The sequence below is a fragment of the Hemiscyllium ocellatum genome, chromosome 24, assembly GCF_020745735.1.
Source record: "Hemiscyllium ocellatum isolate sHemOce1 chromosome 24, sHemOce1.pat.X.cur, whole genome shotgun sequence".
Classification (NCBI taxonomy): Eukaryota; Metazoa; Chordata; class Chondrichthyes; order Orectolobiformes; family Hemiscylliidae; genus Hemiscyllium; species Hemiscyllium ocellatum.
The window spans coordinates 31,072,139-31,097,138 of record NC_083424.1 but is presented as its reverse complement, the minus strand read 5'-3'; the positions used below and the strand labels follow the sequence as shown (position 1 = coordinate 31,097,138).

At 40.1% G+C, this 25,000-nt stretch overlaps 1 protein-coding gene across 3 annotated transcripts in view; it reads right to left on the bottom strand.

Moving 5' to 3' along the window:
* Positions 1-25,000, bottom strand: part of slc15a4 (solute carrier family 15 member 4) — a 76,744-nt gene that overhangs the window by 19,055 nt on the left and 32,689 nt on the right. For all 3 annotated transcript variants that reach the window (XM_060843666.1, XM_060843667.1, XM_060843665.1), the window contains 2 exons: positions 18,084-18,252; positions 6,022-6,177 (listed from right to left, as the gene is read on the bottom strand). In XM_060843666.1, the coding sequence (XP_060699649.1) occupies positions 6,022-6,177; positions 18,084-18,252 (325 nt within the window). The remainder of the gene's footprint in view (positions 1-6,021; positions 6,178-18,083; positions 18,253-25,000) is intronic.

The following is a 25,000-nucleotide window of genomic DNA, read 5'->3' as shown; positions in this document are numbered from 1 at the left end:
ACATGCAGGTCCCAGGCCAGCTCCATCACGAAACCCTTACCACCCAATGCCTGGAGGAAGAACGCCTCATCATCCACCTTTGCAATCCTGCAACCACACTGGATTAATGTGGATTTCACCAGTTTCCTCATTTCCCCTTCCCCCACTTTATTCCAGTCCCAAGCCGCCAACTTGACACCACCCCCTCACCTTCATCTACCTATCACATTCTCAGCTACCTTCCCCCACTCTCTACCTATCACCCCCCTTCCATTTACCTCTTAGCTCCCTTGGCTCACAAACCTCATTCCTGATGAAAGGCTTATGCCCAAACATCGATTATCCTGCTCCTCGGGTGCTGCCTGACCTGCTGTGCCTTTCCAGCACCACACTCTTGACTCTGATCTCCAGCATCTGCAGTCCTCACTTTCTCTTATTTGGATTCCTAGATGGCATTCAATAAGTTCCTGCATAAAAAGCTTGTGCACAAGATATGGGGTCATAGTATTGAGGGTAATATATTGGTACGGTTTGAGGATCAGTTAACATATATTAAAAAAAAAGACAGGATTATTTACTCTTTTACAGGTTGGAAAGATGCAACTAATGGAATACCACAAGGCTGAGTTATAGCACTTCTAAAATTTGTCCCCTTCTCTAAGTCATTAATTGAGTAATTAATGTATTCAAATTTGCTGATCATTCAAAAATATGTGGGAAGGCATGTTGCAATGAGAACACAAGGAATGTGCATGGGGATATACACAGGTTGAGTGAGTGGACAAAAACTTGGTAGATGGATTTTAATACAGGAAAACTTGAGGCATGCGCTTCGGATTAAAAAATAGGGCAACTATTATTTAAATGTAGAAATGGACAAATGTTGGCATTGCCAATGCATTCAATGTCTTGGAACTCAGCAGAATTAGCATTAGTCTCTCAAAGACAAAAGAAAGCATTTGAAGACATTTTAAAGGTTTTAAACAAATTAGTCCCTTAATTCATCATCAGCAACTAAGGGGAAAAGAATTCCACTCCCATTATAACTAGGCACTGTCACTGATTTGTATTGCATCTAGCACAGTTGTATCGCCCAACTCAATCCAGACCTCCTCAAACCAAAGCAAAAGCCACGAGTGCAACTGGCTCGGATTTTGGCAGGCTGCGATGAGATTGGTGTGATTTGAATTTCACTGAGTGATCAAGTATGAGCAACCAATGTTCATGTAACTGAGATGGGCACAAGCAGGGAGTCAAATTATTTCATTAAAAACACAGTTGGAGAGAGAAAAAAAATCATAATTTTGCACAAAGTGACTAAAGCTTTCTTTTTCCTTCTAAGCTTTAAGCATGATACACCCTCAAAGCAAATTTGTTCCATTTACCAATTAAAACTGGTGTGTTCAGAGGAGTGAGTTAGTCTGAGCCTGAACCTGTGAGGAATAATCTCCCCAGTTCTGCTCTAAAGCAGTGAAAGTAATTTGTTTTTATGGGTTTGTTGAAAATATTCCTGCATTATTCTTTTAACGACTGACTGGAAATGCAGCAAAGCTTTGACCACAGCCCAGTCATTCCTCAAATATGTTCACAAAGCAGGGAATTTTGAATTCCCAACAGAGAATCAGTGAATCCTTATATTAATCCCTGCTTTCCAAGCCAGTTTCTGGCACGCACTTCCCATTAGAACCTAGTCTCACCATGCCACCAGTTTTCTGTGAATATCTTCTGCCAATGCCACCTGGAGCACATTTAGCCAGAAATAGCTGGTGATATTTTCAATTGGCCTATCCTCAAAGGGTTTTGAGTAGAGATTTCCAGATTTCCATTATCCATTTGTGTAAGGAAATGCTTTCATCAATCAATGCAGTTAATTTTTAAGGTTATGTGCTCTTGCTCTGGATTGTCCCATCAGAGCGCAGAGTTTTGTCTTTCTTTAGGTTCAGAATGAATGATATCTCAATTTTTTACTTCAAACACCATCTGTTGCCATTTTCTCCCCCCCCCCACCCCCCAATTAATTTGGAAAATTACTTTCTATCCTATATTTCATAACTTGCTACTCTTTAAATGGGAAAGAAATACAATATGGTGTCACAAAGTTTAAATTGCTTAGTGTACAAGATTTAATTTGTATTAGATGTATAATACAGTAAAACTAAGGCAACAACTTCCAGTTCCACATATTCAGCTAATTACTGTTCAATTTGATATATTACACTAATTATACAGAAGAAGTGCAGTAATTGAATATTAATGTTTACATGCAACTGCAAATGAATCTAAGCAAATACATTTAAAACCAATACTAGCTTTTCAGTGTGGCACTGCAAATTTTTACATCTCATCTTTTTAAAGATTAAATGCATCAAATTTCAAATTGGAATAAATCATTAGAGTGGATCTCAGATTTGAGAACCTGAAAATGGAGAGGAACCCAATTTCTACCTCAATTCAAATTTACACCATTAAACAGAGGTCTGGAGGAGTTTGACCTGGGCAAATCTGCTGCCTACTTTATGGCAGAAAAGCTTATCTCGAGAATTTCTAGGTTTCCCTAGGAATTATTATCTCAATGCCTTTTAAGCATTTTACATAGCTAATCCCAGATGAGGGGGTGGTTAGATCAGTTCATTGGATGGCTGGAGTATGAGGCAGAATAACATCAACAGTGTAGATTAACTCCCCAAATCATTGGGGGCAGTTCTAGGAGCCTATGCCCCCAGCGATATCATTGCATAAGCCACAGTCAAAACCTGAGGATGCTCCTTAAAAGGAATAGAATGCTAGATGAACACTGGCACATACTCCCGAGGCTGATGGGAAAGACTCCTAGATTCTTCCAAATGAAAAGTTAGCCGAAATATTTATATTTAAAACAACTCCACAAGGATTTGAAGGTGTAGAACATTCATCTAGGTAGTGGGTCTTGCAAGATGAAAGATAAGGTCATCAGATGAAAACTAGTTAAATGCCCCAACTGATGCAAACCTGATATTTACGGAGGGATGTGACATGAACGGGACAGATAGAGTTGACAACAGAGGGCAAAAAATTGGGGTTACCTGGCAGGCTGTGGTTCTTGAATTTTGATGCAGACTCTTAACACCACAATGTGAGTATTTTACCACTGATAAGGTAAACATTCAGGTGGGGAACCTATTATATCCATTTGAGTAGGAGGGACATAGCAGTAGCAGGCAAATCAGATTTATGACCCCAAAGTGGAGAGTTCTGATGATCAAGAATTGTGGGGGCTTTCTTGCCCCACAAGGAGCGATATAAAGACATTTTTTTCTCCCCCCAGTCCTTGCCTTGTTTCAGCTGCTGGAAACTCCCATAGTAAAACCTGCCAAATGGGTAAATGAGTGGCTTTCAACTTCACTTACCTATTTTAAAGTTCCAACCTACCTTTTGGCAGCAGGTTGCCTGCTTGTTCCTTTTCCTGTCTCAAACTTTAAAAAATCAGCTAATTGGTGCTGCTGCATGAGGTGCTAAGAACTGTAGCTGAAAATGTGTTGCTGGTTAAAGCACAGCAGGTCAGGCAGCATCCAAGGAACAGGAAATTCGACGTTTCGGGCCAGAGCCCTTCATCAGAATTCCAGCAACACATTTTCAGCTCTGATCTCCAGCATCTGCAGACCTCACTTTTTATTCTGTGCTAAGAACTGTAACCCATTTAATCCCACCCCACATCTAATCTCACAAAGAGCCATATTAGAATGCAAAGTTATGCACTATGACAGGAAGAACAGAAGAATTGAATATCATTTAAATGGGAAGACTACAGAAAGTAATGGAATTTGAGTGTCTACATGCATGAATCACAAAACATCAGCATCCAAGTTCAGTGAATAATAGATGAAATAACTCCACAGAGACTGGTATCCTGTCACCAAGTTACCCTTTATTTACATGTGGAGAATTCTTGACACTGATCTAGCTCCGTCAGAACCAGTTCTCAGAAAGAATAGGACCCTCTGACACTCCTGTTTATATCTGTCAGACATCTGTCAACTGTTAATCTAGTCCAATCAAGGAACTCACTACAATGACTACAACAGGAAAGACAAATGGAATATTGGCCTTTATTTCAAAAGGAAAGCAGGAGTATGAAATAGGGAGTTCTTGCTAAAACTGCAAGGCACGAGTTAGATCAAACCTTGAATACACTGAACAATATTGATCTTCTTACCAGAGGAGAGAAATACTGAATTGGAGGAAGTTCCGAGAAGATCAACTAGGTTGAGTCTGGGTGAGCTTATTAAGTAAAGTACAATACATTCTGGGCTGCAATATAATGCTACTCACTGACAACTTCTTGGCTAGTTTCAAATCGATGAACTACGCTAAGTACAGGGCAAATGAACATCAATTTTGAGAGTTTCAAGAAGGCTTGATTGAAAATTATGTTTATATTTTGTAATTACACAATGACCATATTATTTTAATGTGGAAGTTGATGAATAACTAATTCAATCACAAAATAAGGGGGTTGCTTTAATCTACCTGATGCCATGACAATGGAAAATTTGCTATGTTTACAGATAAAACATGCAGTGGAAATAACATTCAGTAGAATGCACAAAATATAGTTTGTGCAATAAAGCCAGCACATTTGGCATTTTACAGTCCACATTTGATTCACAGATTTTATTCCTAAGAAGATTGATTTAAAAAAAACACCTGTACTTAGCTGAAGTAACTCACTGATTATTTTATATTTAAAAAATTTAGAAATTAACACTACCAAAGAAGAGTAGCGATTACTACTATAACTACACAGATCACTTTACTTGACACTGGATATCTACAAAATGCCACAAAAGATTCCAAATGTATCAAACCATGACTGGGACCAGTGAACCTTCAGGATTTGGTCATGTGTACCCTACATACCCAACGCTAACCTTGATTTCAGTAATGTCTTATTGGCTTACAAATCAATTGCACCTGATTGATATCACCATATAGTCATTAGCTAGCAGCTCCATTAAATGAAATAAATGCAATCGAATGCAAGGCAAACTAAAAGCATGACCCCGAAAGAATTTCAATGCATTTGGCAATGAAAAAAAAATCGAAGGGTCAACTTTAAACTTCCACCTTGATTAATAATGTGATGCATCAAAAAGTATCAAGTATTTGATCCGTGTAGCTAGAATTAAAATATTGAAGTGTCAGAGATGAATACAATATTGCTGTGGCATGACTTTCAAACTACCTTAATCAAGTCCCAAAGAGGTAGCAAATAATTTACTCTATACATAATACCACTCGGAAGAACAGGAGTAGCAGATGCATGAGAACACGACCATCTGCAAGTTCCCCCTTAAACCATACACCATCCTGAGTTGGCACTGTGCTGCCATTTCTTCACTTCTGCTGGGACAAAAATTCTGGAATTCCCTAGCAACACTAAATGTATCTACATCCCTTGAACTGCTGCAGGTCAAGACATTAGCTCACTACCACCTTCTCAAGGACAAATAGGGATGAGCAATAAATACTGGCCGAGCCAATGATGCACACGTCGCTCGAAGATAAACAAGAAAAAGTACTGTTCTTGATGGCAGTGAAACAGGTAGAAACACACAGAAAACAAATCAAATTTTGAAGTTACACATGCAACTGATACCTGTAGTTTTCTGGAATAGTCAATTCTTATACAGGCAAGAAAACATCCGTATACATTATGACATTTTGAATAAAAACTAAAGCAGGAGCAGGAAATCTTGGTGGCAATATTTGCTTCCTACTGGGTAAAAGTGGTTGAAGTGGAATTTTGTTTTCATAAATTCAAACAGGCCATATCTGAACAATGTTAAAATATACACCCACAGTAACCTAGAAATGAATTCCAAATTTATCACTCAATCCACAACACTTGTTAATTTCATTAGATGTAAATATCTGGAATTAGCTGATTTTAAAGAATATTGATTTAAGTTCAACAGTAACTAGTGTACACAAAAACTTTGGGGATGTACGGTGATAATTATTTGCATAAGCTAAAGACTTGATAGCTCAGTTTTCCAAACGTACCTGCTATGCTTGCGAATATTTCACTGACCCCAATCATTACATACTGTGGAATTTGCCACCATATCGACAACGGCGCAGCATTGTACCACACATTTCCAATTTGTTGCTCAATAGTACCATTCTGTAGACTATTTAAGCGTTGATCTTCCAGAATTCCTGATGCGATAAACAAAACAGAAATACACAAATTGTAAAACAGAATTTTTGGTGATAACAAATATGCAACCCACTATTTGTCAGGTTTTTTTTGGTTCAGTTTTCACATAAAAAGGTTTAGTCTAAAAACCCAAACATATTTTATGGATTTAATTTTGTTTCTAGAGTGAGGGGGGGGGTGACAGCACAATAAGGAACCAATTTCTTGAGCTTTAGCCAAGCAGCAGGTTTTCCCAGGTTGTAGTAGAGGGAGACTTACTTTAATATTGTTACCATGAAATACAGCTCTGGTGTTACAAGTTACTAGGCTGAGAAAGGAAAAGAACAGAATAAAGTCTCAAGAACTAAAAATTATTTTTGGCTGTTTCTAGAAGAATTGAATGTCTGCTAAAAAAGGCAGTGTAATATATATCCTGGGCAGTGAATTTTTTTCTGAAACTGGATTTTACATTTGAAGCTGCCCAGAAGTCAAATCTTTAGTCAATAGTACTTTTAAGTCTTTTGATACAGTAAACATCTTAACTGTGAAATTTTTTACATTTAAGCTATTAATTGGAAACTCAAAATTTCCTTTTGAAAACTATCAATTTCAATGCAGATCACCCCAAACCATTAAATCAAAAACTCTACATTTGACAAAATTCCATTCCCAATTGTAAACCATATTCAGTTTTATATATTCATCTTCACTAAACAAAACACTATGTTAGGTGAAAGCCTTGAAGGTATTATCACTGGATTATTAATCCAGAGACCCAGGTAATGTTCAATGGACTCAGATTCAAATTCTACCATAGCAGTTGATGGAATATGAACTCAATGAAATAAAATAAAACTTAATGAAATTATGGCCGATTTTTGGAGGAACTGATCTGATTCACTTATGTCCTTTAGGGAAGCAAAGTACTGTCCTGACTTGGTCCAGTCTACAAGTGATTCCAGACCACAAACTGGTTGACTCTTAGTTGCCTGCTAGGCAAATAATGATTGACAATAAACTTTGGCTGAGCCAGCAATGCCCTCATCCTGTGAATTATTTTTTTAAAAGACGAAAAGTAAACACTGAATTATTCATCATTGCAAATTACTGTTATGACCATGTCCTCACAATTAGTTTTAATTAATACATATCTAGCCTCCAGCAGGTAAATGCATGAGCTAATATAATAGGGAGAGACTTGAATTTAATGGTATGCAGATAAAGTGTATTAGTTATACCATTCATCAACACCTTCAAAATCGTGAAAAACGAAATAACTGAGTGCGATACAATTTTTTTTAAACTTTAAATACAGAAGCGCCAAATGAAACTAAATTGCTTGATATGGAAAAATATCATTTAAGATGTTAATTTCTTGTTTAGTTACAATCCAATTTCTTAGAATAGGCTATTTTATTGGAAGAGAGACAGTGAGCTTCTTAGGCTTGCTTCTGTATTTTACTGTTTGCACACTCCTGGGCAAACTAGCATGTATAGTCAAATTTCCAAAAATAAAACTATTTGAGAGTTCAACATGTCAGCAGTAGTAGAAAGAAAATTATAGAAAATGGGGAGAAATCAACTTTGGAATTGAAAGATAAAACCAACTGAGGAAAGGACAGTTTTACCATGATGAAAAATGTGTCGCTGGAAAAGCGCAGCAGGTCAGGCAGCATCCAAGGAGCAGGAGAATCGATGTTTTGGGCATAAGCCCTTCTTCAGGAATGAGGAAGGTGTGCCAAGCAGGTTAAGATAAAAGGTAGGGAGGAGGACTCGGGGGAGGGGTGTTGGAAATGAGATAGGTGGAAGGAGGTTAAGGTGAGGGTGATAGGCCGGAGAGGGGGTGAGGGTGGAGATGTCAGGAAGAAGATTGCAGGGCAAGAAGGCGGAACCGAGTCCGAGGGTTGGGACTGAGATAAGGTGGGGGGAGGGGAAATGAGGAAGCTGAAGAAATCTGCATTCATCCCTTGTGGTTGGAAGAGGAGGCGCTCTTCCACCAGGCATCGTGTTGCCTTGGTCTCGCGATGGAGGAGGCCAAGGACACGCATGTCCTTGGTGGAGTGGGAGGCGGAGTTAAAAAGTGTTCAGCCATGGGACAATGAGTTGATTGGTGCGGGTGTCCCAGCGGTGTTCGCTAAAACATTCTGCAAGTAGGCGGCCTGTCTCCCCAATGCAGAGGAGGCCACAGCGGGTGTGGTAAATGATGTGTGTGGAAGTGCAGGTGAATTTGTGACGGATATGGAAGGATCCCTTGGGGCCTTGGAGGGAAGTGAGGAGGGGGGGGGGTGTGGGCGCAGGTTTTGCATTTCTTATGGTTGCAGGGGAAGGTGCCAGGAGTGGAGGTTGGATTGGTGGGGGATGTGGACCTGACGAGGGAGTCGCGGAGGGCGTGGTCTTTCCGGAATGCTGATAGGGGAGGGGAGGGAAATTTATCCTTGGTGGTGGGGTCTGTTTGGAGGTGGCAGTAATGACGATGTATCTGGAGGTTGGTGGGTTGGTAGGGGAGGACCAGTGGGGTTCTGTCCTGGTGGCAATTAGAGGGGTGCGGTTCAAGGGCGGAGGAGCGGGAAGTGGAGGAGATGCAGTGGAGAGCATTGTCAACCACACAGTCATTTACTATAAACTGACCGACTCCCACAACTACCTAGATTACACTTCCTTCCACCCTGCCCCCTGTAAAAACGCCATCCCATATTCCCAATTCCTTCGCCTCCGCCTCATCTGCTCCCAGGAAGAACAATCCAGATGGCCTCCTTCTGTCCAAATGCTATACAACTTAAAAATGTAAAACACATTACTAAAGTCAACTCCTCTCTTTAGGATCATGACACAGGTAAGATGAAGGAGAGCTGCCACAGTGGGAACATTACAGCGGTGACTGGAGAAGGGAAAGAAGGACTTCACAACTAACTGATCTCCCTAACCATTGAGAAAAAGATGAGTTACATTACAAAAGTCAGTAGTCTTTTTCCCCCTCAGCAAACTAGCAATCCAATTTCAATAGATGAGTTCAGCTAATTCACTAGAAATGCATGTATGGCTCAAAGTCACAACAAATGAATTCTTACAATGGCACATCATAGGAAAGGCATATACATGTGTAAAGTTCATCTCAAAAGATAAACTAAACCATACTTTAAATGCTGTAACCTACAGCTATTCAGCAAGAGCTGAATGGACATGATTTTAAATAAATCTAAAATATTTTGAGAAAAATGACATGCTGTACAAAGTGAGTGTGGAAAGCACATTAATGCTTGGCCCATTGGGAAACTATATGAAAGCATTTTTCAGAAAACATATATGTCCAGATCTATTATGAAAGCATGAAGATAGGGTGCCTAAAAATATTTTTCTCAAGCACAACATTTAACAATAAATGCAGTTCTTACATCCTAACATAACAATCCTAGATAATTGTGGCCACTTGTTTTACAAGACATTTGATGGACAAGCCTTGTACCTATTAGGTTATAATGTTTGACATTTTATGGTCACGCCATTGTTTTCAACTGATGTTGTTTCAGTTGCATCATTGTTTAGGATAGCAGACAGTCACATTAAGATGGATTACATTTTAGGTGCACCACTGCTTAGGGTGGCAATCTTATCAAAAGGCTAATGTCAGTGGCTATGACCTTTGGATCTTCAGCTGACATACTGCTCTAATAATGAATAGAATCTACCTTCAGCCTTGTGAAAATAAAAAGGTCTCATTGACAGATGCAAAGGTTGCTGGCTACTGTAGGACAATTTCCTGCCACAATTTTTGACAGGCCATGAGAAAAGAAAACATTTTTATTTAAAAAGGTCAACCTCAACCTCAATGTCTTTTCTCCCTCTACACTTTTTTGTCTTTTAATACTACATAATCTACAGTCATTAAAATGTAGCAAAAATTGAACCAATTTGATTTATTGCCCCATGACAGGAATACTCCTTTTCCATGAGTACATTCTGAGAGACACGTTGCGGAAGCAAAACAAGCCTCTAATGAAGCTAATAAATGCAAACATCTTTTGGAAGGAGGATCAGTCTCTCCACAAAATCAAAGAAACATTACTATTAAGTGGATTTTCAAAGAAGAAATGTGAATTAAAAATTCTGATTCTCTCTTCCATAAATCTTCTCACTTGTACCGTTTTGTTAGTTTGCTTGCTGCACCTCCAGTACTCTGGAGTCATGAACTAGAATGGCTTCTAATTTCCTGGAAATTATACTCTGTGGCTCCATTTCATTCCTGGATCATGTTCTTCTCTTCCAATTACATCCTACTGCACCCTGCTCTCAACTATTTCAATCTCAAGCTCCTCTGGCTGATCTTCACTTCTCTTCACCATTCTCCTCATCCTGCTCTTGACATGGCTTCTGTCTGCCACAAGTTGCAACACTGGTTTACTGTATTCACTAAGCTGTACCTATTACAGTATCAAGATTCAATTTGTCCAACTCTACATTATTCAAAGATGACTAAAATGGCTACATGAAGTGGGCAGAGGTTGTAAGAGCAATACCTTGCTTAGCAAAAGAGATTAATGAAATGCAATCTATTGAAAATAAACAGGAAGATACGGTTTAAACGAAGGTCTAGAAGAAAAATGAATGAGCATACTACTGTATTTACCAGCTGGCGTTTAAAGTGTGGTGTAGTTTATTCTTAGGAGATGTACTTTACAAACATATGCACCTTTTCTATTCACTTCACTGAGACATCAAGTCTACATTGACACTATCTTGAGAAAGACTACCAATTTTAAGAACTTTAACTATGTTTCACAGCAATGACCCAGAAGCTGCTCATGCTCATTGGGTATACAAACATTGTACTTCTCACGGTTTTAGAACAAAATTGTTGATCCAGCAAGAACTTACACTGTTATCAAAATATTGTACCAAATAGATCGATGTCAAGAGACCAAGAGACATCTCTACACTTCCAAACAAGTTTCAGTTTCTTTCTCCTTATTACTTTAATATTCAATTCGTTCATAGATACTGTCATTTGAATATTATGGATGGATATAAATACATTGCAGATATCAGTATAGTAAACCACCTCCAATGAGTGGGTTGACTTATGGAGATAGTTTGGACAGGGTGGACTTGCTTCCACTAGAATTTAAAGGCGGGAGAGGGAAAAAAAAAACGGGTGACTAGATTGAAGTGTACAAAATCCTGTATGGTCTTGACAAGGTGAACATGGAAAGATGTTTCCACTGGAGGTTCAGAATCGAACTAGATTTGTTCGAGTACTGGTGGGTTTGTGTGCTACTAGGATTCCGAGGGGTCTTAGTAGTCTGGCTGTCATTTCTGAAACTTCTTTGATATATGGTAAGGTGGTTAGGGTTTCTGGCTGTGTTTGGTCTGCTTGTCATGGTTTGTTCTTGAGGAATCTGCAGACTGTATTTTTTGAATATCCGTTCTTCTTGAATACGTTGTATAGGTGGTTCTCCTCTGTTTTCCAAAGCTGTGCTGCAGCACAGCAAACCTACACCCTAAAAGATTCTTGTGTGAGCTGAGGAATTAGGGTTAATAATCAGTGGCAGATAGAAATGCGGAATTTAAATCAAAAACAGATCTGCCATGATCTTGTTGACAAAATGGTCTACTTTGAATTCATATGTATCTACTATTTAGATATAAATTGAAACAGATTCATTCTGCCCTCATAACAACATGAATTTGTCCAGATAGCATGAATGGGTATCATACAGTGCAAGCTATAATCTGTTCTTGTTTACTGCATTGCAAACTAAAAAAAACAAACAGGTCTTTTTCCTCATCTTAATTTATAAGAAAGCAATTCCTAGTCAATACTGTACCAGAAAGTGTGGTTACTATTATAATATGGGATAGGTCAGTCAATTAGTACAAAATACCAATGAGATCAATTATTCCTAGTGATACTTTTTTGAAGAATAAAGGCTAGTTCATTGCCTTTCATGGCAAGGAATTGCACAACGGATGTCTTCCCAGGTTCTCTGTAACTAACAGATTTAAAACAGTGTACTTGCTTTTGTTTAACCAAAAGAATTATAAATGATGAATAAAGCCGCAATCAACCAGATTGCTAATTCCCTGATCACAAAATGACAACAGGACATATTCTTCCATCTCCTATCCAGAAACACCCATTCAAAGAAAAATCCTAAGAGTAACAGCAGACCAGTATTCAAAAATAAACCTAACCTGCAACAAATGTCAAGAATTCATACAAAAGTAGTGTTCACTATCAGAATGACAGAACATTAGAGAATGCAGCAAATTAGGACTGTAGAGATTTACTTTTAGAAATTTGAACATTAACAATATTTCTGATTTAAGCTCAATTATTTGTTTTCCCCTCAGATAAATAACCGACAGTTGCTACTACATTTCACCAGTCATTTAAACAAACATATAAACTTAATTCCACAATAGTCATTGCAATCTGCATCTAACAAAACATTTCTCTGCATCATCACATTATTCTTTTTTTCAGCAATAAAGCCACAGTCAAAGTTGGTACTGGTTGGGGTCAAGGCAAACATACCAAAATTTCAAAAGTAAGCAAAACCATATGCAGATTGGTCAAGGCTTTGCTATGGAAAAAACAGATGACAGGGTACAACATTATATATTCTAATGACCAGCAGATTATATCAGCACATTCTTTTGGCTGCTTGCTACGGGCAAAGTACTAACTGTACTCAACCTTTCCATGCTTGCAAAACTCAGGACATAATACTTAATGTCAGGTGTTATCCCATGATAAGATTTTTCAACAAATGGAGCCCAAATTGGGTTATGAATTACCCAACACCCACTAAAGATGATCATTAGGGCACACAATGTGGCTCATTTATGCTATAAAAGCTTAGTCTAATCAAACTTCGGAACCTGTCCTCTATAGGATAAAGCAACATATCAAGGCATAGTGCCTTTTATTTGGAATTAAATAAAAAGGGGGGAAAAGAAAGTTTGCTGATGCATGCTTCACAGAGAGAGATTTTGGAGAAGCTTTGTAGCTCAGGTTGTGAATCAGGTTGCAAGTTTGCTCGCTGAGCTGGTGGGTTTGTTCTCAGATGTTTTGCCATCATGCTCGGTAACATCATCAGTGAGCCTCCAGTGAAGCGTGTTCTGTTCCACTTGCTATTTAGATATCTTGGTTTGTTGCAGTAGGTGATATCATTTCCAGTTCTGTTCGAGGTTGGTAAATGGGGTCCAAATCGATGTGTTTGTTAATGCAGTTCCAGTTTGAATGCTAGGCCTCTGGGAATGCCTGTGAATGTCTTTGTTTGTCCCAAGATTGATGTATTATCCTAGAAGAACTGGTGTCCCTCTTCATCTGTGTGTATGGATACCAGTGATGATTACTCATGTCTTTTAGTGGCTAGTTAGTGCTCATGTATCCCGGTGGCTAGTTTCCTGCCTCCTGTCCAATGTAGGGTTTGTTGCAGTCCTTGCAGGGCATTTTGTATATTGACATTTGTTCTGCTGGCTGTGGGTACGGGGTCCTTTAGATTCATCAGGAGCTGTTTCAGGCGGTAGGTTTATGCCACCATGATGCCTCAGGGCCAGAGTAGTCCGTTCGTCATCTCTGAAATATCTTTGATGTATGGTAGGATGGGTAGAGTCTCTGGGTGTGCCGCGTCTTCCTGTTTAGGTCTGTTGTGCAGAATTGGCGGACTGCGCTTATTGGGCAAGGTTGTTCCTTGACTTCTCGCAGTTCCTGGGTGCTGCAGCGTATGGTAGCCTGTATGTGGGTGCTCAGGCATTGCTCCTATAGTTGAGTATCTGGTCAGTGTAAGTGGAAAGGGAGTTGGTTATTGCTCTCTTACTCTTTAGTGAATTTTATACCGGTAAGGATGCTGTTTATGTGCTTGTGACTTTCTAATTTATTGTGTTTCGTGATGACAAAAAGGTGTCATCCACAGTGGAGCCAAAGCTTGGGCTGGATGGGGGGGGGGGGGTTTGTGGGGTAGGGGCTCTTCATTTTAACCTCTGCATAACTGCTTTTACTATACATCCTGATGGTGGTGATCCCATAGGCGTTGTATTAATTTGTTTGTAGATCTTATCGTTAAAGTTGTAGTGGGTTGCAAGACACAGGTCTAGTAGTTTGAGGATGCTATCCTTGGGACACCTAGTAGTGAGGCCAGTGTTTCTTTGGGTAGGGTGATGTTTATTGATGTGAATAGGGCAGTCACGCTGAAGGAAACCACGACCTCATCATCATCTACCTTGGTATCTTTGATAATGTTAAGGAAATCCTGGGTTGGGTTGATGGAGTGCATTGCGTCTTCTACTAGGGGTTTCAGTTTATATTGCAGTTCCTTTGCTAGTCTGTGTGTTGGTGTGCTGGGAAGTGAGACTATGGGTCTCTTTACTCACCTTTGGTAATTCATAGAAATGGAAGGAGTTGGATCCTTCGGGTTTCATTCTTTGAAAGTCTGTCTTATTAATCCATACACACAGATGAAGAGGGACACCAGTTTGACTGGGACAATGCATCTATCCTGGGACAGGCCGAACAAAGGCATGCATGCAAATTCCTAGAGGCCTTCATTCCAACCAGAAATCCATTAACAAACAGATTTGGACCCCATTTACCAACCTCTCAGAAATATAACGAGAAACTGTATCACCTATCACAACAAACCAAGACACCTAAATAGCAAGTGGGATGGAAAATCAATGCTTCACCGGAAGCTCACTGATGTTACCTAGCACGGTGACAAAAGCTCTGAAAAAAACTCATCAGCTCAGAAAGCAAACTTACAACCTCACAATGCTTCAATCAGAGTTTAATTGCCACCCATTCCTAATGTAGTACAAATTGTTGCTTCCTTTGAAATTTAGAATTCTTGCATTTATCTTAATGAGTGCAAGATGGAAAAGCTTTCACATATGTCTCTTTTGTCAGCAATGCTCAAGGTCCATATTGTGGGGGAACTAAGTGAGCCATTCTGGAATTCATCTAACACTGCAAAATAGTACAGAGAACATTAATACATTGGAGAAAAAGCCGAAAGTTAGCTCAACACAGGTAAATACAAGATAGTACAGTTTGGTTGGAAGAATACACGGAAGGTGCAGGTGTAGGTGGGTTTCAGGAGGAAAAAGGGATTTGGAAGTACAATTAATAATATAAAGCAAGGATATACTCAAAACTCTTACAGTTGCTGGCTTGATGTCAAAATATATTGTCACATTTTCTCTTCAGTTGTAATTAAAATGCATTTTGTATATTCCTATCACAACTTCAGAGTGAGGAAGTTGTCTTTCTGGCATTATTCAATATTAAAGATAAATAACTGATGCGTGAAAAATCTAGAGAAGTAACCCACTAAACACTTAATATAATTTCTATTTGCTGGATGTCTTTAAATGGGTAAAGGTGGATAAATTCCCAGGGCCTGATCAGGTGTACCCTGGAACGCTGTGGGAAGGTAAAGAAGTGATTGCTGGGCCTCTTGCCGAGATATTTGTATCATCGATAGTCACAGGTGAGGTGCCAGAAGACTGGAGGTTGGCTAACGTGGTGCCACTATTTAAGAAGGATGGTAAGGACAAACCAGGGAACTATAGACCACTGAGTCTGACAACGGTGTTGGGCAAGTTGTTGGAGGGAATCCTGACGGACAGGGTGTACATGTATTTGGAAAGGCAAGGACTGATTAGGGATAGTCAACATGGTTGTGCGTGGGAAATCATGTCTCACAAACGTGATTGAGTTTTTTGAGGAAGTAACAAAGAGGATTGAGGGCAGAGCGGTAGATGTGATCTATATGGACTTCAGTAAGGTGTTCGATAAGGTTCCCCATGGGAGACTGATTAGCAAGGTTAGATCTCATGGAATACAGGGAGAACTAGCCATTTGGATACAGAACTGGCACAAAGGTAGAAGACAGAGGGTGGTGGTGGAGGGTTGTTTTTCAGACTGGAGGCCTGTGACCAGTATAGTGCCACAAGGATCAGTGCTGGATCCTCTACTTTTTGTCATTTAAATAAATGAGTTGGATGCGAGCATGAGAGGTACAGTCAATAAGTTTGCAGATGACACCAAAATTGGACGTGTAGTGGACAGCGAAGAGAGTTACCTCAGAATACAACAGGATATTGACCAGATGAGCCAATGGGCCGAGACGTGGCAGATGGAGTTTAATTCAGATAGATGCGAGGTGCTGCATTTTGGGATAGCAAATCTTAGCAGGACTCATACACTTAATGGTAAGTTCCGAGGGAGTGTTGCTGAACAAAGAGACCTTGGAGTGCAGGTTCATAGCTCCTTGAAAGTGGAGTCGCAGGTAGATAGGATAGTGAAGGCGGCATTTGGTATGCTTTCCTTTATTGGTCAGAGTATTGAGTACACGAGTTGGGAGGTCATGTTGTGGCTGTACAGGACATTGGAAGGCCACTGATGGAATATTGCGTGCAATTCTGGTCTCCTTCCTATTGGAAAGATGTTGTGAAACTTGAAAGGGTTCAGAAAAGATTTACAAGGATGTTGCCAGAGTTGGAGGATTTGAGCTTTAGGGAGAGGCTGAACAGGCTAGGGCTGTTTTCCCTGGAGCGGAGGCTGAGGGGTGACCTTATAGAGGTTTACAAAATTAGGAGGGGCATGGATAGGGTAAATAGACAAAGTCTTTTCCCTGGGGTTGGACAGTCCAGAACTAGAGGGCAGAGATTTAAGGTGAGAGGGGATAGATATAAAAGAGACCTGAGGGGCAACTTTTTCACACAGAGGGTGGTACATGTCTGAAATGAGCTGCCAGAGGAAGTGGAAGAGACTGGTACAATTGCCACATTTAAAGGGCATTTGGATAGGAAGGGTTTGGAGGGATCTGAGGTGGGTACTGGGTTGGGATATCTGGTCAGCATGGACAGGTTGGACTGAAGGGTCTGCTTCCATGCTGTACATTGCTATGACTCTATGACCCTGTTTAGTCACACTATGGTTATAAAAGCTATGTCTGGCAAATCCACTGAGGGGCACAGCTTTGTTCTACTCTTTCGTAATCTTCGGTCTACACTAAAACTACAACGGAAGTAATTATATTTGTTCACAATTATAGACAATTTCATTTCAATCACATGGCCCACTTCCTCATTCCACTAGGACTTCTGTCAGGACTGGTTGTGCACAGCTCATATGATGCACTCAAAAGAGGGAAGCATACTATCCTGAATGCCTTCACTGCAACATCCCACATGTTAGAATAGTTCCTTGATATGCAAGTGGTGAATAAGTACAGTTATTATCTGCATCAGTAGCAAGAAGCTACAGGTGGTCATAGCTTATAATGATATGTGTGTAAAATGCAAAATCAATCTTGGCATCGATTCAAACACCAGGTGATCTCAGCACTAAAATTCTTCCTGGAAGTTTGCAGATCCTCTTCCAGACAGAGGAGAGCACGGCCTATGCAAATGAGCAAAAGTCATAGCGGTTCCTAGGTTCACTTGCATTTGACCATAAATTAGCAAGGGTTATTACAACTAAATTCTATTCTTAATTACAAGCTCTTTGCCTTTTTCCAATCCCAACATCTTCAGACTGAAAATCTAAGTTTAGGTTTCCTAACTCACTACATTGCATTTCAGCAAATCTCTAAACTAGGGATGTTGTCCTGCACTATAGTCTTTGGCAAATCACTTTGATTTCTCAAACAAAATTGTATATTGCACTACTAGGTTTTTATAATTAGGCATGCCCTTTGGTTTGAAATAAGTGGTTTTCCTTTTAACATATTTCACGTCCCACAATTGCAAAAATGTTTAAAATTTGTATTAAGTGAAAAAAAAATCACAAAACATTTAGGATATGGTATTTATCTCCAATTTATAAATGCACTGGCAGCAAGTCATTGTTATAGTCTTAAAGTGTCTATTTTACAACAGAAAATCAAGTTATGTTTGATAAAAATATTTTGAAAATTCTTACCAGCAGCCACTGCAGAGCACATGACAAAAAACATGCCAACAGCAATTCTCTTCAAAGACGAAGGAAGCAGGCCTTTCTTCTTTAAGATAGGATCTACAACTTTGTCTTTCACTGGGATAAGCGCCAGAATAAGTACTGCATCAAACATGGTGAACCATGCTGCTGGAAGCTGTAGAAAAACATTGGTGCAATATTAAAGTTTTAAAAGTAATATCAAAATTAAATGAAGATATAACAGCAAAACAAATAATGGATTATAATTCTGCTTCAAACTGCAGTATTCAAGATAAATCAGATTTGTAACTCTATCGTTAATAATGCATTTTACAAGTCCTACAACTTAACTCTTAAACAGTTATGATCTTTTGCTGAATCCTACACTTTCTCTGAAATGCAGTGCAACAAAACAAAAAGCAATCTTTTAAAATATCACGAGAAGACTTTCATGAGCTGGGGGAAAAAAAAAGTCATTTTCTATACAGGTTAAGCTGCAATAACATCAAGAAATAGGAATCAAAGAACCAACAGATCAATCGCAATGCACAAACAAATTTTAGCCTATAACTTGAATCAGAATTATTAAAACACAATATCAAGACAAGCTAATGCTCTATGTTCATTTGCGTTGTCTGCTATTTACCATCAAGTAACATCTTGCAGAACATGCCACCAGTTATAAATATTGATTGACAAAAATTAAGTGACAAAACATTTACATCAACAGCAGTTGGTACATTTATTTCACAATTGGCATAAAAATATTGACAATGATATTGAACATTTTTAAACTATTCACTAGTTGTTAATTATACCAAGCATTTAAGGCTATACAATTCTTTACTTCGAAACACACTCTAATGATAGTGCTGCTTTAAGTTTCAGATTCTGAAAAACTGCTCTTTTTAATTCTCAAAACCATGAGGGGCATGGATAGGATAAATAGACAAGGGCTTTTCCACAAAGTTGGGGAGTCTGGAACTAAAGGGCATAGGTTATTTGTGTGTGTGTGTGTGTGGGGGGGGGGGGGGGGGGGGGGGGGAGAAAGAGAGGAAGTGTACAAGAAGTGACCTAAGGGGCAACTTTTTCACACAGAGGGTAGTGCGTGTATGAAATGAGGAAGTGGTGGAGGCGGGTACAACACTTAAAAGGCATCTGCAGGAGTATATGAATAGGGTTTAGGGTTTAGAGGGAAATGGGCCAAGTGCTGGCAAATAGGACTAGATTAGGTTAGGATATCTGGTTGGCATGGACAAGTTGGACCAGAGGATCTGTTTCCATGTTGTACATCTCTATGACTCTAAAAGAGTTGAAGAAGTTGAATGAGTGATTTCAATATTAAATAAGCTATAAAAACTTCAGGGAATATGTTTAACATCCATAATCACACTGTTCCTGGACAGAACTCAGAATAACTGAGCAGGGAGCCATTATCAGTGCTAGAGGGAATCTTTCTTTTCCTGTGAAAAGCTGGTCAATTTATGGTACTTGGCATGATTAGTGATAGTCGTTACACTAAATCACAAGTTGACTTATCTCCTTATTCAACTGCATAACTTGGCAAAAATCATGAGGCCACAATGAATTGCACATAAAGACCTTATGGTAACGTTGTTAGTCTGCCAGTAATAATTAATATGGTCAGGCAGGGTTAAACTCAATTCATTCAAAATTGTACAAAATTAAATGAACTTTAAAAAAAAAACACAACTATTGAAGCAGCTGTCAACTATTAAAATATCCTAATATATATTTTTGAGAAAAATGCAATTTGCTTCTTTATTACACTAGATTCCCTGACAAAATCTCCCAAACCCCTGAAAATTTGGACGTGCTTCAGCAGATTTAATTCTAGGTTTGTCTAGCTACAAATAAAGGCAATGCCACACTGGAGGCCTTTGACCACAAACGCTGTACATGCATATAAATTAAGGCCATCCAAGACGATGAGACGTCGCAACAGAAATAGGCCTTTCAGCCCACTGAATCTGCTCTGCCATTCAAAAATATCATGACTGATCTGATGATCCTCAACTTCATTTTGCTGCATTTTCCGATAACTCTGGATTCCCATACTGATTAAAAATCTTTCAACTTTGAATATACTTAATGACAGCCTCAGCACGTCTGTGTAGTAAAGAATTCCACAGGTTCACAACCGTCTGAGAAAAAGAATTCCGCCTCACATGCCTGATAAGTGCAATCCCTAGTCCTGAGATTATGCCCTGATTCCAAATTGTGCTACAAGGGAAAATGATCTTTCCGCATCTACCCTATCACACTGCCTATCAATTTTGTGTTTCAACAAGGTTGCTTTTCATTCTTCTATAATCCAATGGTTACAGACTCAACCTCTGCTCGTAAGACAAATTGTGTCAGCTGACAGAACATCCTCCGGGCTGCCTGCAATGCCAATATATTTTTCCTTAGATAAAGGGTCCAATATTCCTATTGTGATATGAACTTAGAACATAGAAAAATACAGCGCAGTACAGGCCCTTCAGCCCTCGATGTTGCGCCGATCCAAGCCCAACTAACCTGCACTAGCCCACTATCCTCCATATGTCTATCCAAAGCCTGTTTAAGTGCCCATAAAGAGGGAGAGTCCACCACTGCTACTGGCAGTGAACTCACGACTCGCTTAGTAAAGAATCTACCCCTAACATCTGTCCTATACCTACCTTCCCTTAATTTAAAGCAACGCCCCCTCGTAATAGCTGACTCCATACGTGGAAAAAGGTTCTCATGGTCAACCCCATCTAAACCCATAATCATCTTGTACACCTCTATCAAGTCACCCCTAAACCTTCTTTTCTCCAATGAAAACAGCCCCAAGTGCCTCAGCCTTTCCTCATACGATCTTCCTACCATACCAGGCAACATCCTGGTAAACCTCCTCTGCACCCGTTCCAATGCCTCCACATCCTTCCTATAGTATGGCGACCAAAACTGCACACAATACTCCAGATGCGGCCGCACCAGAGTCTTATACAACTGCAACATGACCTCAGGACTCCGGAACTCAATTCCTCTACCAATAAAAGCCAGTATGCCATATGTCTTCTTCACTGCACTATTTACCTGGGTGGCAACTTTCAGAGATCTGTGTACATGGACACCAAGATCCCTCTGCTCATCCACACTACCAAGTATCCGACCATTAGCCCAATACCCCATCTTCTTGTTACTCTTACCAAAGTGAATCACTTCACACTTACCTACATTGAACTCCATCTGCCACCTTTCTGCCCAGCTCTGTAGCTTATCTATATCCCGCTGTAACCTGCCACATCCTTCCTCATTATCAACAACTCCACCGACTTTCGTATCATCCGCAAACTTGCGCACCCAACCTTCTAGCCCCTCCTCCAGGTCATTTATAAAAATGACAAACAGCAATGGTCCCAAAACAGATCCTTGCGGAACATCGCTGGTAACTGCACTCTAAGATGAACCTTTCCCATCAACTACTACCCTCTCTTCTTCCAGCCAGCCAATTCCTAATCCAAACCTCCAACTCACCCTCAATGCCATACCTCCGTATTTTTTTTGCAGTAGCCTACCATGGGGAACCTTATCAAACACCTTACTAAAATTCATATACACCACATCTACCGCTTTACCCTCGTCCACCTCCTTAGTCACCTTCTCAAAGAATTCAATAAGGTTTGTGAGGCACGACCTGCCCTCACAAAACCATGCTGACTATCCTTGATCACATTATTCCTATCCAGATGTTCATAAATCCTATCCCTTACAATTCTCTTAAGACTTTGCCCACAACAGAAGTGAGACTCACGGGCCTATAGTTACTAGGGTTACCCCTACTCCCCCTTCTTGAACAAGGGAACCACATTTGCTATCCTCCAGTCTTCTGGCACTATTCATGTAGACAACGAGGACATAAAAATCAAGGCCAATGGCTCTGCAATCTCCTCCCTTGCTTCCCAGAGAATCCTAGGATAAATGCCATCAGGCCCAGGGGACTTATCTATTTTCACCCTTTCCAGAATTCCCAACACCTCTTCCCTACATATCTCAAAGCCATCCATTCTAATTAATTGTGACTCAATAGTCACATCGACATCAATGTCCTGTTCCTGAGTGAATACTGATGAAAAGTATTCATTCAGTGTCTCCCCAATTTCTTCAGCCTCCACACGCAACTTCCCACTACTATCCTTGACTGGACCTATTCCTACCCTAATCATTCTTTTATTCCTGACATAGCTATAGAAAGCCTTTGGGTTTTCCCTAATCCTACCAACCAAGGACTTTTCATGTCCCCTCCTTGCTACTCTTAGCTCTCTCTTTAGATTCTTCCTGGCTACCTTATAACTCTCAATCACCCCAATTGAACCTTCACGCCTCATTTTTACATAGGCCACCCTCTTCCCTTTAACAAGGGATTCCAATTCCTTATTAAACCACTGCTCCCTCACACGACCCTTTCCTCCCTGCCTGACAGGTACATACTTATCAAGGACACTCAATATTTGCTCCTTGAACAAGCTCCACATATCGATTGCACCCTTCCCTTGAAGCCTACTTTTCCAAGCCACGCATCCTAAGTCATGCCTCACCACATCATAATTTCCCTGCCCCCCAGCTATAACTTGCCCTGTAGTGCACACTTAACCCTCTCCATCACTAGAGTAAGTCACCGAATTGTGGTCACTGTCCCCAAAGTGCTCACCTACCTCCAATTCTAACATCTGGCCTGGTTCGTTACCCAGACCCAAATCCAGTATGGCCTCACCTCTTGTTGGCCTGTCTACATATCGTGTCAGGAAACCCTCCTGCACACATTGGACAAACACCGACTCATCTAACGTACTTGAGCTATAGCTTTCCCAGTCACTATCGGAAAGTTAAAGTCCCCTATAACAACCACCCTATTACTTGCACTCATCTCCTGAATCATCCTCGCAATCCTTTCTTCTACGTCTCTAGGACTATTAGGAGGCCTGTAGAAAACTCCTAACCGGGTGACCTCACCTTTCCTATTTCTAAGCTCAGCCCAAACTACCTCAGATGGCAAGTCTTCATACATCGTCCTTTCCACCACTGTAATACTATCTTTGACAAGCAATGCCACACCTCCCCCTCTTTTACCCCCACCTCTGAACCTACTGAAACATTTAAACACTGGAACCTGCAACAGCCAATCCTGTCCCTGTTCTACCCATGTCTCCGTAATAGCCACAACATCGAAATCCCAGGTACCAACCCACGCTGCAAGTTCACCTACCTTATTTCGTATACTTCTCGCATTGAAGTATACACACTTCAAGCCACCTTCCTGTTTACAGGCACCGTCCTTAGAGATTGATGCCATGTTCCTAACCTCCCTACACTCCAGGTTCTGCACCCTAAAGCTACAGTCTAGGTTCCCATGCCCCTGCAGAGTTAGTTTAAACCCCCCCCCCCCCCCCCCAAAAGAGCACTAGCAAACCTGCCACCAAGGATACTACATGACTACTGCCTTGTATAATTTTAGCAGAATTACTCTACTTTTATGGCCCGTTACCTTTGAAACAAAAGGCCAATGTTGCATTTTGTTTCATCATAACACTGAATTTGGACACTAACTTTTTCAGATTCGGGGGAGACTCCTCCCAAATCCCTCTGTGCTGAAGCCTTCTGCAGTCTCCCTATTTAAATAACATACAGCTCCTCTGTTCTTCCAACCAAAGATGCATAACCTCATTTATCCACATTATATTCCCATCTAAGTTTTTGCCCATTCTCTTAACCTGGCTATATCCTTCAGCAGACCAGGTCATCCTCATCATTTGCCATTCCACATATTTTTGTGTTGTGCACAAACATGGCAACAGTACATCACTTTCCTCATCCAAGTCATTACTACATATTTTAATAATTATATGTCAAAGACATAATAGTTCCTCGCAGGCTCACTTGGCCAAAAGAAAGGAAAAATATTCAAATGCAGGAAGTACAAGTTAATTGAACTTGCAAGTTACTTTCTGGTTTTGTCCAACAAGTGCCAGGTTCTTCATCATGTCGATCATCGAGAATCTCTAATAGCTGACCCCGCCATCTACATGCATGCCCCAACTGCTGATCTCACTAGTATCTCGAGTCACAGATTTGTGCTTCTGGAAATTATGTGACTAGGTAAAATACATGCTCTTATATGCTTTGCCAGCTTATGGTTTCATATAATTAAAGACTGAGGGTGGGAAAACAATTGTGGCATTAAACGTCACTCAGTTTGAGGTATTTTAGGTGTCGGAGCAGATTTCCTCAAATTCCAGGAAAAGCTATTACTGTTTTATAAGCCGTTATATTGATTTGGAACTTTGTGGGAAAAAACAAATATCAAAACAACAGCACTTTGAAAAGGAGGAAGAAAGTCAAAGGCAGGGGCCACACGGTCAGTGAATCAAACGAGAAAGAAACTTACACTGCTGACACAGGAGTGAATCTGCACAGCTGCTGTCTTTGCTGTTTGAGTTGGAGTACAAGTATCTCTGGACAGAGTGAGTCTAAGAAAAATTAACAAACAGCAAAATTCACAGCTGACCTTGAATGAACCTGCGTGGGAGAGCTCATAGCACAGAAGCAGCTAAATATATAGCTTTCAGTGTAACCTTGCAACTCATTACCTTTGTAAATCTACAATAGTGAGTAGAGTGGTTCTTTTTTTGATTGTATAGTTTATGGAGATCTGTCTCAATTAAATTTTAAAAATATTAAACATAGGTACTAATTTAGCCTGGAGCAGTTGTTTTTAAAGCAGTAAGACTGTGCCATTTTCTGGGTGTGTATACTGCTAAGGAGCAAAGGTGGCCTTTAGTTGCATGATGCACTCTTCCTGTCAGATGGGAGAGATTAAAGCAGAGTTTCTACGTTACTAATTATTACCTCTGCAGTAAATGTGTTTGTGAATCCTA